At 38.9% G+C, this 18819-nt stretch overlaps 1 protein-coding gene across 20 annotated transcripts in view; it reads right to left on the reverse strand.

The window, feature by feature from the left end:
- MPDZ (multiple PDZ domain crumbs cell polarity complex component) overlaps positions 1-18819 on the reverse strand; it is a 162605-nt gene that overhangs the window by 62159 nt on the left and 81627 nt on the right. For all 20 annotated transcript variants that reach the window (XM_043566176.1, XM_043566183.1, XM_043566172.1 and 17 more), the window contains 3 exons: positions 16913-17080; positions 8741-9022; positions 8345-8468 (listed from right to left, as the gene is read on the reverse strand). In XM_043566176.1, coding sequence (XP_043422111.1) covers positions 8345-8468; positions 8741-9022; positions 16913-17080 — 574 coding nt within the window. The remainder of the gene's footprint in view (positions 1-8344; positions 8469-8740; positions 9023-16912; positions 17081-18819) is intronic.

Here is an 18819-nt window from a genome sequence, read left to right on the forward strand (position 1 = left end):
TGTTCTCGATTCCTACCCCTCTCTCTCAGCTCTTGTATTTAATCCCTCACCACGTCCTGTCATCGCTGTCTCCAAAATGTATCGCAAATCCATTCACCCTTCTCCGCTTCCAGGCCAACCCCACGCCAAGCTGGCACTTCTTGCCCCACCTTTTGAAAGAGCTTCTCAACTGGTCATCCCATTGCACTCTTGTCACAGCAGACACAGCGACCGTTCAAACAAGACAAATCACATCACAATCCTTCACCAGCGTCCTGTCGTGCAGGACACACCTACAACACACTTAAGTGGCACAACCCATAGGGAACTGCTGGCCTGGCCCTCCCGACGTGCGCCCTTCTTCAGCACCATGCCCTGGGCTCCGTCTCCTCCCACTATGTTGACTGCCTTCAGAAATACGCCTAGTCTCTCCCCACTTCCGTGTTGGCCTGACACCTTCTTCCCGAAGCTCCCGTACGGCTAATTCCTTCTTGCTCGTCAACACCACTTCCTCCAAAAGGGTTTCTCAACAAACGCCCTCTGGATTTATGTTCCCTTCTCACCCTACCCTTTCTCCAAAAATATAAAACTTTTTGAAATTATGTTTAAAACTTTACATAAAATAATGTAAATTCACTTAAAACCAAGTGCTAGAAGTTCCTTCCAAACAAGATCATATAATTAAATAATATAAGGAGAGGTACAACTCTATAAGGGTAGTTTGCAAAAACCTGCTTTGAGAGAAGTCACAAATTCCTCTTTAGGTTTCGTTTTTAATATAAAAATAAAGAAATTCTTCTAAATACTAACTTTTTTTTAAATTTTTTTTTCAACGTTTAATTATTTGTGGGACAGAGAGAGACAGAGCATGAACGGGGGAGGGGCAGAGAGAGAGGGAGGCACAGAATCGGAAACAGGCTCCAGGCTCTGAGCCATCAGCCCAGAGCCTGACGCGGGGCTCGAACCCACGGACTGCGAGATCGTGACCTGGCTGAAGTCGGACGCTTAACCGACTGTGCCACCCAGGCGCCCCTAAATACTAACATTTTTAAAAAAAATTTTTGATGTTTATTTTTGAGAGAGACAGAGTGAGAGCAGGCGAAGGGCAGAGAGAGAGGGAGACACAGAATCCGAAGCAGTCTCCAGGCTCTGAGCTGTCAGCACAGAGCCTGATGCAGGGCTTGAACTCACGAACCGCGAGACCATGACCTGAGCCAAAGTTGGAAGCTTAACTAACTGAGCCATCCAGGCACCCCTAAATATTAACTTTAATAATACCAAACTAGATTTCTGAGAATACCTTTCTGAGAATAATCCTGACTATAATGTTTCCAACTTGATATTTCATACCTGGATATGGGACATCTGAGCTCTAGTTACAGTTTTCTGATAGAAATGAACTATTATCAAATGTATTTAAAATATTGTTAAGACTTACACTGATGATTTCTAAATGTATTGTTGTCAAGGAAACACCCCTGCTTCCCATAAAGCAACAAGTTTGGATGCTGTTTCACCCCTAGTGGGTTTCTTACAAGCAAACGGGGTGGGTCTGGAATGTTTCAATAGGTACTCTAGCTACTCATAACTACTATGGTAAAATTAAAATTAAAAGGCAAGAGTATGAAACAAAATTTAGCTCAGTGGTACAGACCAGGACTCTAACCCATCATCTTGTTCTCACTGCCACCATGTGCGGTATAAATAAAGCAAGTCACTGGGTCACCTGGGTGGCTCGGTCGGTTAAGCATCTGACTTTGGCTCAGGTCATGATCTCACGACTTGTGGGTTTGAGCCCGTGTTGGGCTCTGTGCTGACAGCTTGGAGCCTGGAGCCTGCTTCGGACTCTGTGTGTGTCTCTCTCTCTGCCCCTCCCCCACTCACACTCGGTCTCTCTCTCTCTCTCTCTCTCTCTCTCAAAAATAAACATTAAAGAAATTAAAAAAAAATAAAGCAAGTCACAGACATTGGACAAATCATGAGCTACAGTCAATATGACCTCTGAATTCACTTTTAATGGTACATTTAACACACGATTCCACCAGCTACTAGCTATTAAGGTTTCCCAGTCACATCAACTACATAAACCAAGAAGTTGGCACCGATTTGCTCAGCTTATACTTTCCTTTCACTAGATGATAATTTTGGGGGTTCAAGAAATTCTGTATAATATAATATCCACTAATGAGATTTTGCTTGTAACTTCTAAGATCTCTCAATGTTTTTCCTGCAAGAAATATAATAGAACAGCCCAAATCACGCACTGTAGAACCAGAGAACTGATTCCAAATCTGAGTTTCACCACTTCTAATCAGTATGGCCTTGCGCTGACTTAACATCACACTTGGCCTCATTTTACTCATCTGTAAAATGGGAATAATATCTCCTTTTAGAGTTGTTTAAAGAATTATATGAGAAGAACATGGGGAGTACCTTTCAAAGTGCCTGGCACAAAGTTCTCAAAAAAGTACAAAAGAAAAGCAAAAGAAAACTCACAAAAATGTATTGTAAATGCATCTCTAGCCCAATCTAAAGCTATATTGCTCTCTAAAGGCTAAATGCAAATCTCAGCTTTATGTATTAATTTTTTTAACATTTATTTATTTTTTGAGAGACAGAGAAAGACAGAGCTTGAGTGGGGGAAGGGCAGAGAGAGAGAGACAGAGAGAGAGAGACAGAATCGGAAGCAGGCTCCAGGCTCTGAGCTGACAGCATAGAACCTGACGTGGGGCTCAAACTCACAAACCTGGAGATCATGAGATCATGACCTGAGCTGAAGTCAGACACTTAACTTGACTGAGCCACCCAGGTGCCCCTTAATTCAGCTTTAAAGTAAAGCATATTCTAGTCATCTTGATGTAGCCTTGGGCAACGCAAGCACTAAAGTGTGATGTATGGTACGTGAAAACCAGAGACAGACTAAGGTTTGAGTACTGGCTCCACCTTCCAACTGCTGAATACTTTTCAGAGAAATTTCTGAGTCTGCCTATGTTTCTGTTCCTAATCAGTGAAAAGAAGGTAATACCTTTCTTTCCATCTGACCCTTTGACCTTTTCTTTTTACCTTCAAGTCCTAATACAATGTAATTAGCCAATGGACCACAACCTTATCAAAAATCATCAAGATTAGATTTTTCAAAGATATTATGTGCATGTGTATGTATCTGAATATAACATTTCTCCCTTAAATTTAACAAAGTTAAAAAAGAAGTGATTCATGACATCAAAGCAAACAGAATGTGGCAGCTTTTATGGAAGTCTGTCATTTATTAACAATTTCTTTTGGTTATCACTAGAGAAAGAAACAAATTATCCAGAAGGCTGAAAGTGCAAACAACCTTACACAGTTAATTAAGGGGAGACTATGAATCTAAGAAAATGTGTTCAGTGATAGACCCTTTCAGAGCATACTCTCCTATCAGCACAAAGCCAGCCTCTCTATTTAGGTTTTTTAAAACATAAACACACTTTTTTGTTAATTTACATTGTAAAGGCAACACTTTTTAAAAGCTTAAATGAATGATTTAATTATTTTAGTGTTTTACACAGATTTTAAATAGTCCTTTTTTTGTGATCCCTTTGCATTTCTTTACTATAAATGCTATAAAAATCTGAATGTCCAACATCTGTCAAATGAGGTAATGGATAAATGTTCTTTCTTTGGCATACTGAAGTTGAACCCCAAAATGCTAGAGGAACCTCAATGGGTTCCAGGAAGTGTAACATCCAGGAACAAAGCCCTGAAAACATTTTGCATACATAAATTATTTGAAATGATGTCAATGAACTGGAGAAATAAAACTACAAGTTACTTATACTTTTATATTACAAATTAGTTGGCAAACTAATGGTGCTATAATTTCCCACTTACAAGTAAGTGGTTTAGTCTCAAAAGCAAATGAAATGGCTCCCTTATGCTTTTATTTAACCTTATTTTCTTTTACTTTAAGAAAAAGCCCCAAATCAATGCAGCTTTTATTGCCTCTTTAAAATATCACAAGGAAGGCTGAAAAATCAGAAAAATCATGTGGCATCTTGCTGTTTCTGTAGCTGAACGACTTAGATCTTATTCATCAGCGTGCTGGACTGTTCCTTTTTCAGAAACATAGATGCCATCCCAAAATTTTCCAATACCCTTGTTTTTAGCTGTTGCGGCTTGCTGAGTCAAAGCAGCTGAGTTTGATACAAATTCAACATCATTTCCTTCAAGAATTAACTCATCTTTCTGGGTTTGAGATACTGAACAAGCAACACCCGGCCTCACCCAACCCTGTGGATGTATTTTTCACCCAAGAAATTTCAGATTTCAACAGGAGAAGGCTTCTCCTGAATAACAACATTGAAGGGGAAATGAGCATACACAGACCTCATCTTATAATAAGCCCAGCGTAACGCCCTTGACCACGTTCTGCACATGACTACAGATAGTACAAATGGTAGCCAGTTCATTTCTATTTCCCCACCATTTGTCAACTCAGAGCCTCTTCTTTTTCCTTCCAAGAGACTGACTTCCATATTGATGTGACTGAAGTCCTTCCACACAGTTCCTCCGGGGACCTCCACTGTACCGGTGCATCTCTTCAGAATGATGTCAACATTCTCTGCGCTGTCGACGGTCTAATTACTGACAAGGGTCTTCATTCTCACAGTAGATGCAGCAAAGAGCTCTTACGATTTAATTTTAAAGTCAACTGAGGTTTAATGGGATTTCCTGGGACGCCTGGGTGGCTCAGTCGGTGAAGCGTCCGACTTCGGCTCAGGTCATGCATGATCCTGTGGTCCATGAGTTCGAGCCCCGCGTGGGGCTCTGTGCTGACAGCTCAGAGTCTGGAGCCTGCTTTGCATTCTGTGTCCCAGCCTCTCTCTGCCTATCCCCCACTCGTGTTCTGTCTAGCTCCCTCAAAAATAAATAACTGTAGGGGCGCCTGGGTGGCGCAGTCAGTTAAGCGTCCGACTTCAGCCAGGTCACGATCTCGCGGTCCGGGAGTTCGAGCCCCGCGTCAGGCTCTGGGCTGATGGCTCAGAGCCTGGAGCCTGTTTCCATATCTGTGTCTCCCTCTCTCTCTCTGCCCCTCCCCTGTTCATGCTGTGTCTCTCTCTGTCCCAAAAATAAATAAATGTTGAAAAAAAAAATTTTAAAAAATAAATAAATAAATAAATAACTGTGAAAAAAAATGTTTTTAAAGGGATTTCCCGATATGGTAGAACGCAAGGATAGTTCACCTTTCACTGCTTTTTTCCCCAAGAGCTTCATCATCTTAGTGTATTTCTTACATCTAAACTTAAAAGTCAAGGTGGAAGCAACCCAAGTGTCCAACAATAAATGAAGGTGGTGCTTATATATAAAATGGCATTATTACTTAGTCTTAAGAAGGGAGGAAATCCTAAAAAACCTAATAAAAGAAATTCTGACATGTGATTTGAATGAATGAATCTTGAAGACCTTATGCTAAGAGAAGTAAGCCAGTCACAAAGGGACAAATACTGTATGATTCCATCTACATGAGGTTCTTAGGACAGTCAATATATATATAGACACAGACAGCGGAATGGGTGCCAGGGGACAGGGAGAATGGGTATTTATTATTTAATGAGTACACAGTTTCAGTTTGAGAAGATGAAAAACTACTGGAGATGGCTGGTAGTGACAAGCTGTGCAACTATGTGAATGGACTTATTGTTACAGAAATACGCACTTAAAAATATTTAAAACGGTCAATTCTGTATATCCTGTATGACGCTAAAAAATGATATGGCCTGACATACTAAAATAGAGCAAGCAAAAAATCCACATGATTGTCTCAACAGATGAAGAAAAATATTTGACAAAAGTCAACATCCTCTCAGCAAACTAAAAATAGGCAAGCAATCCAAGGGGTCAGTTTGTAAAATCAGGTATACTCACACCATGGTTCTTACAAGAGTCTCCCAACTACTTCCAATATAATCTACCAGCCTGTGCCAGAATGATCTTGAAACGCAATCAGATCATGTCCCTCATGCCCTTAGCAACCACCTCTGGTAGGAACCTAAAGCAGGAGGGTGTTAGGACAGACGTCCTGTGTCCCGCACAGGAACCCCTCCAGCAACCATATCCCACCTATCATTTCTTCAGCTCAATTCTCACTCTGCCCACTGTCACACCCCACCTCATCCACCCCACAGAAACCAGTCATGTTTCACATCACTCTGCCTCAGCTCTAGCAGCTTCCGATTTTTCCCCATCCCTCAGTTATGTGATAAAAATCTCCCCTTTGAAATCTTTCTAAACTCCTCGACACTCAGAGTAGGCATCAGTTATTCCTGTTAAGCTTTCAAATGTTCTTTATATGAGTATCTATCATAGCGTGTAGAGTATTTTAATGCATTTAGGATTCTATATGTTGATTTTCTTACTCTCTAAAACTCATGTTCCTTGAAGAAAGTGATTAAATCATGCTATCTATGCATGGTGGTGAGAATACAGAAGACAATAAGTGTTTGATAGTTGAATAAATAAATACACTAGAATAGGGGTTTTCACATGGGCTTTGTAAAACCTCTGCCTTACAAGCTAGTCAAAAAAACGGGTTCTGTGGCCAATGAAATGTGAGAAATGCTGCATTCTATAACCTCTTCTTAGAGATCCACAGTGCACATCTGAGTGCCGAAGATTCCAAGAAGTATTTTTTGCAAACAAAAATCTGTCTCCTTACGTGTATCACATTCCAGACCTCTAAACTTGTAGCCCATTTACACTCCTATGAACATCCCACAGAACTAGTATTCAAAGTAACATGCTTTCCTTCCAGGGGCGTCTGGGCGGCTCACTCATTTAAGCATTGTACTTCGGCTCAGGTCATGATTCCAGGGTTCACGAGTTTGAGCCCCACATTGTGGGTTCTCTGCTGTCCATGTGGAGCCTGCTTCAGATCCTCTGTCTCCCTCTCTCTGTGCCCCTCCCTGCTAGCTCTCTCTCTCTCTCAAAAAAAAAAAAAAAATTAATGGGGGGCGGTGCGCCTGGGTGGCTCAGTCAGTTAAGTGTCCAACCCTTGATTTCAGCTCAGGTCATGATTTCACAGTTTGTTAATTTGAGCCCCGTGTGGGGCTCCATGCTGATAGTTCGGAGCCTCCTTGGGATTCTCTCTCTCTGCCTCTCTCTCTCAACTCAAAATAAATAAGTAATAAAAATTAAAATAAAATAAAATTAAAAAACATAAAAAAAAACCCAAAGTAACATGCTTTCAGAAACCCTGTATTACCAGATGTAATATTTCTGACACGTTTAAATACCCGTAATATCTGTCTCATAATTAACACATTAATAAGAAGCTCTGTAGCTTAAGTTCTATGTTACTCTACCAAATACAATATATAAGAAATATTGTAACTACGGAGAAATTCTCTGCTATAACTCTCCATTTAGCTGCTGTTAGCAGTACCTGGCTGCCACCGAATGGAACAACATCCTGGAGACAGAGACTGGAATCCCGCTCAGCAAGTAAGCACTGTTTGGCTTCTCCACCAAGTCTCAGATTTAACAAGGAAACAATACTCCTCCGTAAGATACCAATGCAGAGGAGACTGTCTGGTCCCATGACAGAAGAACATCACCTCTGATGTGGAGCTAAACAGAGTGTCTCGGCCACGACTGGGCATCCAGAGCAACTAATTTATGATCCTATTTATCAGCACCAAGCGCTAGGGACAGAGCTGAGTCATCAACTCAAAAGCCTGTGCTCTGCCTGCATACGGTTTTAGCTACTGTAATTGGGACCGCATGTCTACAGGAAATCTTCTTTGTCCGATTCAGAAAGTTTTATGACTGTTCACCAAATGCAACCCTTTATGGGTAAAAGAGGACGCGAAAACCCTGCCACCTGGGAAGAAATACTGAATAACTTGCATTTATAGTTTGGTGCTGGCACACCTGGCTGTCTTTTTAGTCTTTATTTCAGTGAATGAGAGAAATTAAACACAAACTGACTTATGCATAACTGGTAACATTCAAAGAAACTAATAATTTACTTTTTCAAAGAATTTGAAATTCCAAATTGCTGACTTTTCATTTTCTAAGAATTCCTTTTCTGATTTGCTGTTTCATACACAAACAGTTCGTATATCTGTTCTTGAAAGTAAATGATGCTCGTGAATACTCTTAAATAATTAAGAGAGTGAGGGATTTACGCTAGTCTGAAGTAAACAAACCTATTAACCATTTCAGGAAAAATAAAGAGTACATAAAAAGAGAAACCATAAAAACTATAGGAAAATTTGTAACACTTTTTTTATCACCTGCAGCCAACAATGCTGAAACCATGTTTGATATTTCATCTTTGGCAAGAGGGTTGAAGAGGCAAGATATATGTGGAAAGGAAGGGACTTACCTAGGCTAGAATTGCCTTTTGCTATAGTAATAGTCCTCTCAAAAGATTCGCTGGTTATATTTTGGAGCATGACGCACTCAGCAGTTGAGGTCAGGGAGTTCTGCTGAATTAAGAACTCGGAGCCCTGACAGGAAAAAAAATAAATAAATAAATAAATAAGTCACATGGAAAGGAAAACAAGACTTTGGAGTATGATTTCAACATCACCCATATTCTCTAACTGGCTGTGATTTCTTCAGCAGGAAGCTATAACCAAAACAAGTTCATAGGTTGGATTCTGAAAATCTCAGCGTCAAGAGAGCACTTGCTCCAAATGCAGAGACCAGCCCGAATCCTCGACCACTTCACTGCTTCCAACCTCATCATAATATACGATACATATCTTTACAACGTTACCTTTCCAGCTGAATCAGGAAGCACAGAAGTAAGCTCTGCACTGGATGTAATTTCAGTTGGCAGGTGAGATTCAGTCCATGCTCTTGAGTTCTCACATTCGTATTGCTGTTCAATAGCATTTGCAGGTGTATAATCATTTACGGTAAAGCCAGAGGCAGGTCCCATGGTCAAGTCCACTGAAGGTGGACTCTCGTCCTGTCTTTGCAGGAGATTCTGGGTGTACAGTTCCTCCAAGGACATGTGCAGATCAAGTACTGGATCTGAAGAATTTTCAGTAACATCCTGATGATGAAAGAACAAAAGATAAAAAATCATGGCCAGAGACATCAATGTATTTTTGTAAGACCATTTCTTAATGAATAACTATCTGGTAGAAAACAAAACACAATTATTCATTACCCAAAAAGTATTAGCAAACATACAAATTCTTCACTTAGCTAACATTCTGTAGATGTTTATTTTTATAATGCTTTTGAATACATTTCCTACAAATCATAGATGTTATGTTCAACTGAGTTATTCTTGTATACTGTACATGAGATCACTGAAATACAATATTATATTCTATTCACAAATAAAATTATTTTTAGTTCAATCCACAAAGGAAGGCAAGTAATTTGTATTTTCTTTTTTTCTTTTTTTTTTTTTTTTTTTTTTTAAGTATTTTTTTCAACGTTTATTTATTTTTGGGACAGAGAGAGACAGAGCATGAACAGGGGAGGGGCAGAGAGAGAGGGAGACACAGAATCGGAAACAGGCTCCAGGCTCTGAGCCATCAGCCCAGAGCCCGACGCGGGGCTCGAACTCCCGGACCGCGAGATCGTGACCTGGCTGAAGTCGGACGCTTAACCGACTGCGCCACCCAGGCGCCCCTGTATTTTCAAATCCTATTTAACAGCAGTTCATTTTCAATCAGTACGAAGTTCCTATTTAATATCAAGAGAATATTGATTCTGATTTACAAGAATCTCCATGAAAAAATTATTTTGATAGTCACTTGTAGGTATTTATGGAGAACAGAAAGCTATGTTATTCAAATTATTATAGGGAAAATTTTCATAAATATTCTGCAAGATATACACAGGAAATATTAAGAAGGTATATAATAAGGTATAGGTTCTAAAGTAGGCTCTCTTATTAACAATCTATATACATCATCGCAGAACCTCTCTTGGCTTTATACTTTACTTAATTTCTAAAATTCCCTGAAACTTTAAAATTCGGTACTTCGACATAAATGCAGGCATGTACTTACAACAGACATACTGTATCACTTGTGTGCTTTGGGCAAGCCATTGCTACACGAACTACTAGTGAACAAACATCAATTTTCCCTACAATCCTCATATTAATATTTTTAAAGTATAAGAGTAGCATATGAATACATTATCATCAGCAAAGATTCAAGCCGTGCAGATATATACATGTGTGCTTACAGAGTACAATCTGAAAGCTTTTCCTTATGGCTCCTACTCCCATTATTTTCCCTGGTAGAAATGGCTGGAGTCAGTTGGATGTCTGTCAGAAGTTTGTATTTATTTGCATAATAAACAGATACACACACATGTGCATACTCACACTTACTACATGCACTTGTACATTTTTAAAACCTCACTGAAACCATTAGTTAAGTGGAATGTTTTCACTTTCTTTATTGAAGTACCTAATATCTGGGCAGGAGAGATTTCCATGTCCGTAAATAAAAATCGACTTCGATCTTGTGACCACAAAACTATTTCTAAGTATGAAAGGCACTGGAGCACAGACTCTGGAGCACAGGCTCAGATGCTCACTGCATCACTAGTTATACTCTGTGTCGTGGTCCCCTCATCTATTAATTGGGGAAAATAAAAGGACATATTTCAGGACTGTTGGGAGGACAGAGAGAGTTAATACCACAAAGTACTGGGACACCTGGGTGGCTCAGTTGGTTGGGTTAAGCGTCTGTCTCCCAGTCAGGTCACGATCTCGCGGTTTGTGAGTTCAAGCCCTGCGTTGGCTCTGTGCTGACAGGTCGGAGCCTGGAGTCTGCTTCAGATTGTGTGTCTCCCTCTCGCTCTCTGCCCCTCCCCCACTTGTGCTCTCTCTCTCTTACTCTCTCTCTCTCTCTCTCAAAAATAAACATTAAAAAAATTTAAAATAATACTATAAAGTACTAATAAGATATCTGACTTAAGAGAAAATGCCCAATGATTATTAGCCATTGCTGTTATCTTTATTACACATCTTTGTGCATATGAGAAAATTTATTTAGTATAAACTAGAATTATGGGCCGAATAACATGCACACTTAGATGCTGGTATATATTGCCAAAGAGTCTTCCAATTTTTGCTCACAAAAATATGGGAATACCTATTAACTGACCTTGCCAACCCTAAATTAGTTTGCTAATTTGAGCTGAAAGAAATATATTCTAAATAAATATAAAATTTAGAGTTTACTATACATGTCCCTGACAATTAGTGAGAATGTGACAATTGTATATCTCCTGTCAATACTCCCTTCGCATATTTAATCCAACTTTTCATAAGTTTCATCAGGGTTTCCACTTGTTCCTGTCATTGATACACTGTATATGAAAAGTCTGTGATATATACCACAAATATTTCTGAGTCTTTACTTATCTTCTCAGCCTGTACATGTTATATTATATAGATATACATGCAGAAATTAAATTCTTTATGTAATCAAGAATTCTTTATGGAAAGAAATTCTTTTTTATTTTTTTTTTATTAAAAAAAATTTTTTTAACATTTATTTATTCTTGAGACAGACAGAGACAGAGCATGAACGGGGGAGGGGCAGAGAGAGAGAGGGAGACACAGAATCGGAAGCAGGCTCCAGGCTCTGAGCCATCAGCCCAGAGCCCGACGCGGGGCTCGAACTCACGGACTGTGAGATCGTGACCTGAGTGAGCTGAAGTCGGAGGCTTAACCGACTGAGCCACCCAGGCGCCCCTTTATGGAAAGAAATTCTTGATGCAATCAAAGTGTCAAATTATTTTTGTGCTTCTGGGTTTTGTAAGTTGCGTAATAAATCCTTCCACACAAAGTAAATGAAATGCTTTCTAGTATTTTTCTTATTTATAAATGCTTTCTTTTCAGATTCAGTTTTAATCCTTCTAGAATTGATTTCAGGGTGTGGCAAGAGATATGGGTCCCTTTCTGTTTTTCATAAAAGGGTAATCAATTTTTCCAATACAGTCCATTACATTCCTCTTCTTCAGTGTAAGTTATCATCTCTCTGGAATTATCAAATATTCTTGGTACAAAGAACTGAGGCAAGTGGGAGCATCACACAAGCAAGTAACACCTTTAGACTCTTCGGGAACAATGACAGGAAACCATCATCCTCCACACAGTTGGAGTCTAACCAATAATCTGTTGGCCCATTCACCCAACTTTGGTGATTTTGTTCTAATGAAAAACAACAATGCACTTACTACAGAATTAGCTTCTGTATTACTATATTAATTATAATATTTAGCAGTAAATCATCTTCCTCAGGCCTCAAATAAAGGTTACAATTAAAAACCACTTTTCATCACAAAAAGAGGTCAAGCCACCCTTGTTAGCTGGGGTTTACTATAAATCGTGTAACAGAAATTTCCATGCATTATTCATAAAGGAGTTAACACAGACACACAGAAAAGAAAGAGCTAATCAACACAGCAGACAACATACGCCTACTTCAGAAACGTTTCTGGTTGCTGAACAACCAACTGAGTTTTATTTTTAAAAAGTCTTATGGATCTAAAAGAAAAGCAGCTCTTCCCCTGTAAGATGTTCAAAAATAATTCTATAATTTCCCAGTGCAACTTGGTATTTAAACCGAAATCTTGCAAAAAATCCACATTAATATGTGCCTCTACTTGATACGGCCTTGTTCTCACGGAAACAAAATGAGAGGTTAAATAAAAATGTCAAGGACACTTGTAAACCGCCGTTTAAAGGTGATGAATAAGTGAGGGTAATACCTGGGCACATTATTTACTCAGATGATTTATTTATATAGACTAAGTAAATACTGAAACATTTACTGGACACAACCTAATATTCTCAATGAGCACTCTACCACAAAAGCCTTTTCATAGTCTTTTCATGTGGGAAAATATACTACAAGCACAGCTGCCCCAACTTCCCATCATTCTCCCACCCTTTCTGAGATAAGGTATAGTGCTTCCTTTATTGTTCGTACACTGACCCGACTGAGCAAAAGAAGCGACTGTCGGAAGTGAGAGCCTGTCGGTTTGTCACTAAGACTTCCACAATCACTCTCAGCATTCTGACTGGAGTGCTTTAATTAGTTTTTCATACTAACCCCTGCTCCAAAGAAAGAAACAAACATTTTAAACATGGGTGTGAAGGCAGCAACATTTAATACTACAGAATGACTCTAAATGGAGATCTATAGGAATAGGCAGATTTTTATTTTTTGCTAATTGTTTTTTTTTTTTTTGAGAGAGAGAGAGAGCACAAGCAGGGAAGAGGGGCAAAGGGACACACGTAGAGAGAGAAAGAGAGACAGAGAGAGAAAGAGAGAGAAAGAGAGAAACAGATGAGAGAGAGAGAGAGAGAGAGAGAGAGAGAGAGAGAGAGAGAAGCCCAAGCAGGCTCCACACTCAGCACGGAGCCCAACACGGGCTTGATCTCGGGACCTACTGTGGGATCGTGATCTGAGCCAAAATCAAGAGTCAGATGCTCAACTGACTGAGCCACCCAGTTGCCTCAGATTTTGCTTTATGTTTTTAAATCATGGAATCCATTAGCTGTGTTTTATGTGCATGGTGCAAGAAGGGGCTTCTCTCTGGACAAACACCAAGTTTCCCTTGCACTAGAATCAACAGCATTTCCCAGTGGGACCAATATGAAGAATGAAGGGCATGCACAAAACTGGTAATCATTTCATCCCCGGGGTGAGAGCCAGCGTGGATGTAAAACAAAGGGCGGGGCATGGGAATGTGGATAAGGAGTAGAAAGGAAGACTCCTCTCTATATAAGTATTCTGTAAGTATATGTAAGTACGTATGTATTCTTATATAAGTATTTGATCTTTATTGGGTGTATTTAAAAATCCAAAACAGGAAAAAATAAATGAAAGCATCCTCTTCCCAAAACCATGTTGAGCTTTTAAACAAAAGTCTAGAAGCACTTAAGTTTGTAAAACAATTATTTCTGCATTTTGTTATGTCTGTGAAGGTGACAAGGAAAAGGGGATAAAAAGAAAAAAAAAATTCAAACCTATAACAATGAGAAAATCCACTGGGTTCTGGCCACTCAAATTCACACTTCAATGACCTTCCTCTGTTAGTCCAGATGCCATAGAAGTAGCTGGACAGTATTTTTCAGATTCCTGAGTAATGGTTATTTTCCTTGAACTGTTACATGATAATCAAATTAAGCAAACACCACTCCTTCAAAAATAAAAATCAGAATGGGCTCCCAGATGGGAGAATTTGGGGCAAAGGAGCTCCAAGGTGTGCCTCCAGGCCTTGGTATCCAAACTGCTGGCCAGGCCCACACAATGCTTGTAGGAGTCAGGCCTTCCCCTAAGAGGACTCCCCGCTCTGGATGATTAGTTCTTACAGCTCCTGGCAGTATACATGACCACGGTCAAAGACTTCTCTCTCATCAAGGTAAGAGGAAAGGTGAAACTATTTGTGCATTTCCAACGACCAAGATTATTACATAGCTAATAAAGTAAAGTCAAAACTGTGAGCAATCACTGAGATCCTCACACTCTATTTTATACTTCTTTCAAATCGGTATGGAGGCTCTGCTGTCTTAAATATCATATACTGTATGATTTTATCTTATCAATTAAAGGATTCCAAAGTGAACTCGCTTTTAAGAAAAATGGCCAGTTCTAAATTCCATGTCCAATCGCCATGCTGTCTTTTTTTTTTTTTAATGTTTATTTATTTTTGAGACAGAGAGAGACAGAGCATGAACGGGGGAGGGGCAGAGAGAGAGAGGGAGACACAGAATCTGAAACAGGCTCCAGGCTCTGAGCTGTCAGCACAGAGCCCGACGTGGGGCTCGAACTCACGAACCGCGAGATCATGACCTGAGCCGAAGTCGGATGCTTAACCGACTGAGCCACCCAGGCACCCCAACCATGCTGTCTTTTTAAAATAAATTTAGTGCAAAGAAACAGGAAGATGGATGCATCATCTGGTTTTTTATTTATGTACAATTTTCTAGTAAATACCTTGGTACTATGAAGATGCCATAAAACAAAAACAAAAATAAAAAACAATGCTGCAGTGATTTACCACGATGCAGAAACAGTCCTACTTGCTAAGAAAAACTGAAAGCACACAGGAGTTTCTCAATGTGTTTTAAAACACCCTCATTAATGTCTTCTTTGTTGTTTTGTAGTTTAAATATTTCAGTTGATAGGCCAGCTTGCCAAAATTTGCTTCAACAAAAGAGTAAACTGCTTAGGGAGGAAAAAAAAAAAAAGGAGGCAAATAGACTTCAGTAAGCCAATATGGTGTGCTGCATACAGCCAGCATTTGCCCTGTAAAATATATGCTTCTCAGTATGCAGATTGTGTAATCCCTTTAAGTAACAATTACTAAGTTAAACAATGCAATCTGTCCCGCTGGCAAGAAGAAGTGTGCTATGCTGTGGATTAGGAGAGTCCATTAGGAGATGAACTCAGCTTCCAGCCCCGAGGCCAGTAAAGACTGAACGCGTTCCAGACGGGACGTGGTCACACAGACCGTCTCAGGTGTGGTGAGAGAGGAGCAGCTGCTCCATTCAAGATTATACCTTGCAAACCAATTCAAGGAGATTTCCCAGCATCATTTGCAAGGGTAACAGGTGCACCTTGAACGTGAAAGAAAATGCTTTGAAAATGTTCTGGCCAAAAAATTACTTGTTAATCAGGAAAGGAGGAAAAGTGTGCTAGACTCGCAGAAATTCTGCTCTCCATCTTGTTCAAAAATACAGATCTCCTTCCCACTGAATTTATGTGGAAAACAGATGTTTCCTATATTTAAGTAAGTTATTGTCCAGTCTTTTTATCTTCGTTTTTAATGTTTATTTATGGTACATTTCCAACATAGAAGAATAAAGAAAATATATCCATATATGAACTCTTGGCCCGGATTTAACCGAGGTTAACATTTTGCCATATTTTCTTCAATCTCTCTTTCCTTTTAAAAGGATATAATTCATTACAGATACAGCTGAACTCCTACGCTTCCTTCTTTCTCAAAGAATAAATTGTTTCCTGAAGTTAAAAAATGTCATTTCCCACACACACTCACACACAATCCTCATAAAATACACTGTATTGTTTTGTCTCTCGGTTTCTAGAAAATATTTTTAAAAACCCAACGAATCAATAGAAAGATAGGCAACACAATATAAAATTGTCAAAAGATATTAAGAGGCCATGGATAGGAGTGAAAACCAAATGGCCAATATATGAAATGGTGTTCAACCCCACTAGAAATCAGAACTCCAAATCCAAAGAGTAAGATACCATTTCACATCCAGAAGATTGGACAGGTTTTAAAATATTACTTATTAAACCTTATAAAGTACCTCACCAAGAAAATGAATGGAGTTGGGGCACTCGTGCCAATACTCTATTTCTAAAATATACTTGGCACAGATATGTCAAATAATAACTAAATTCTTCATCCAGTGACGTTTAAACATACTTTGCCATTCACTGTGATTTCTACATAAAGTATTTTTGGCATCATTTTACATAAAAACATATAACAGCATTAAATTTAACTTGCTGGTAAATATTGATGCAAGAAACATTTACCATCCAACTCTGCATGAAAATCAATTTTAAAACCATTAAGAAAATAAAGTTATACTTGTGATTTTTCTAAAGTAGACACAGCTAAAAACACAATTTGAGAAATACATTGACTTTTTTCTTTCTAACATGCAAATCCTAATCAAAGCTTTGAATCCTTGGGTCTATCATTCTGTAAAACCGAACATTTAGGTAGTACTTAGTAGTCTAGTAAAAGATGCTCAATCAGCACTACCTGAATGAAACTGCGCTTTAGTCTGAATGAATCCATGACTGGAGAAACACAGTGCCTCTAACACGCTACTCCCACAATTCCCCATAAACACTGACCTCTGGAAAATTACACGGAAGGCTCTCCCATAAATAAAATGACAAACTCTTTGTACCTTGGGAGGAGAAGATGGAAGGGAGGGACCATAGTTCAGGCCATCGCTACAAGCACTGCCATGAAGTGATAAAATAGAGGCTTGAGTGGAGTAGATACTGTCATTATCAGGAGAGTACTGAGACTCAAATGTAGATTCATCTGCTAAGTCAGCCTCATTTGTGTCCACCTAGGAACAAAAATGATAGCATCGGTTGGAAATTCTGTTCTGTTACATAGATGACAAGTCTCTACTTGAGACTAAAAAGCATCCCGGCATTCATTCTATCTCCTACATGACCCCTTCACACTCTACGACACATCAGAGACCGACTAACGCAAGAGAGTAAGGACAAATCAGGGCTGGCATCAGTTATTTATTCCAACAATAAAAGGGCAAAGGTAACAATTAACAAATGGCCTGGATCAATTCTAAGTTTAAAAAGTTCCATAAATTAAGGAAAATATTTACTTTTTCCAGTCACACTATTTTAAAAAATACCTGCCCGACTCCTAGAACTGTCTAATAAAATGAATGAGGTCAACACCTTCCCTATTCAACTAACATAAACTCAACAAGTTTATTAGACTTTATTAAATTTATTAAAGTTTATTAGATTTTATTTATGTAAGTTGAATTAAATTTCAGCAAGGCATCCAGGCAAATACCTATTTAGAAAACTCACTAAAACAATACATTTTAAATTATTTTTAACTAGATTTTAAAACCATTCAAATTGCAAACTCAGAACCTGATGGTGATCATCAGAAACCAGAAAGAGTATCTGTGGTTTCATGCCGAAATTATACTAACAAGGGGCCTGATTATGGCTGTGGGGAAGCTATAAAGTTATAAACTCCTATTGTTGGAAAACTCATAGAAAGTAGAGAATTTGACTGTATATTAACTCCTGTTACTATTGGGGCACCTGGGTGGCTCAGTTGTTTAAGCATCCGACTCTTGAATTTTGGGTCAGGTCATGATTTCAGGGTTCGTGGCACTGAGCCCCACATCAGACTCTGTGCTGACAGTGCTGTGCTGACTCTCTCTCTCTCTCTCTCTCTCTCTCTCTCTCTCTCTCTGTCCCTTCCTTGCTTGTGCTCTTTCTCAAAATAAACTTAAAAAACAAAACAAAACAAAAAACCCCAACTCCTATTACTATCTTCTGTAGCAGAACGAAGTGAAACAATCAACTCATGATGAGTCTGAAGCTCCATTTACAATTCACTTACAGTTACACCTTAGAATACATAGAACGAACATAAATACTACTCTTCTCCAATATTACCAGTATTTTCTGTCTTGATGGCAAAATCCCTGGTGTTCTACTTCTTTGTGCTTTCAACTTACATGTGTTTTGCCAAGAGAAGAATTATAACATTATACCAGGTCACATTCTTACAAAAACATGGTAAGAACACAGGCCATTTCCAAGTGACCCTCTTTCTAATAATACATTTTAAATATATGTTCAAAATTCATTAGTTAACTGCTTTGTTGAGTTTTACTCTTCACAAATACACATCATATAGAACAATCTAGATAATAAATAACACTGCTATCTAGATAGATGGTATTAACTAAGCTTTGTGCAATGGATTATTAATATTGTAATGTGATACTGTTGCATTTAATATACACCAAAACTTTCCAAAAGGCAATTTTAGGAGCTGGTTAATATAAAAATATTAACAAGGAGAACTGTCTCCCCAGAATTAGAATTATCAAAATCAAATAATTCATACTTTGTTTTAAAGCAAGATATGCACAATTGGTTATAAGTACATAATGGAGAATGTCATGGGTTTTAAACCTCGCTCTAGTCTGATGCCCTGAAACAAGAATTTAAAAAGTTGGGCATATTCCTTTGTAGTCACACAGGGCAATGTCTGCCCAAAAGAAAAGTTAGGTCAGGAACCTGGCTTTAA

Source organism: Prionailurus bengalensis, chromosome D4, assembly GCF_016509475.1.
Source record: "Prionailurus bengalensis isolate Pbe53 chromosome D4, Fcat_Pben_1.1_paternal_pri, whole genome shotgun sequence".
Taxonomy (NCBI): domain Eukaryota; kingdom Metazoa; phylum Chordata; class Mammalia; order Carnivora; family Felidae; genus Prionailurus; species Prionailurus bengalensis.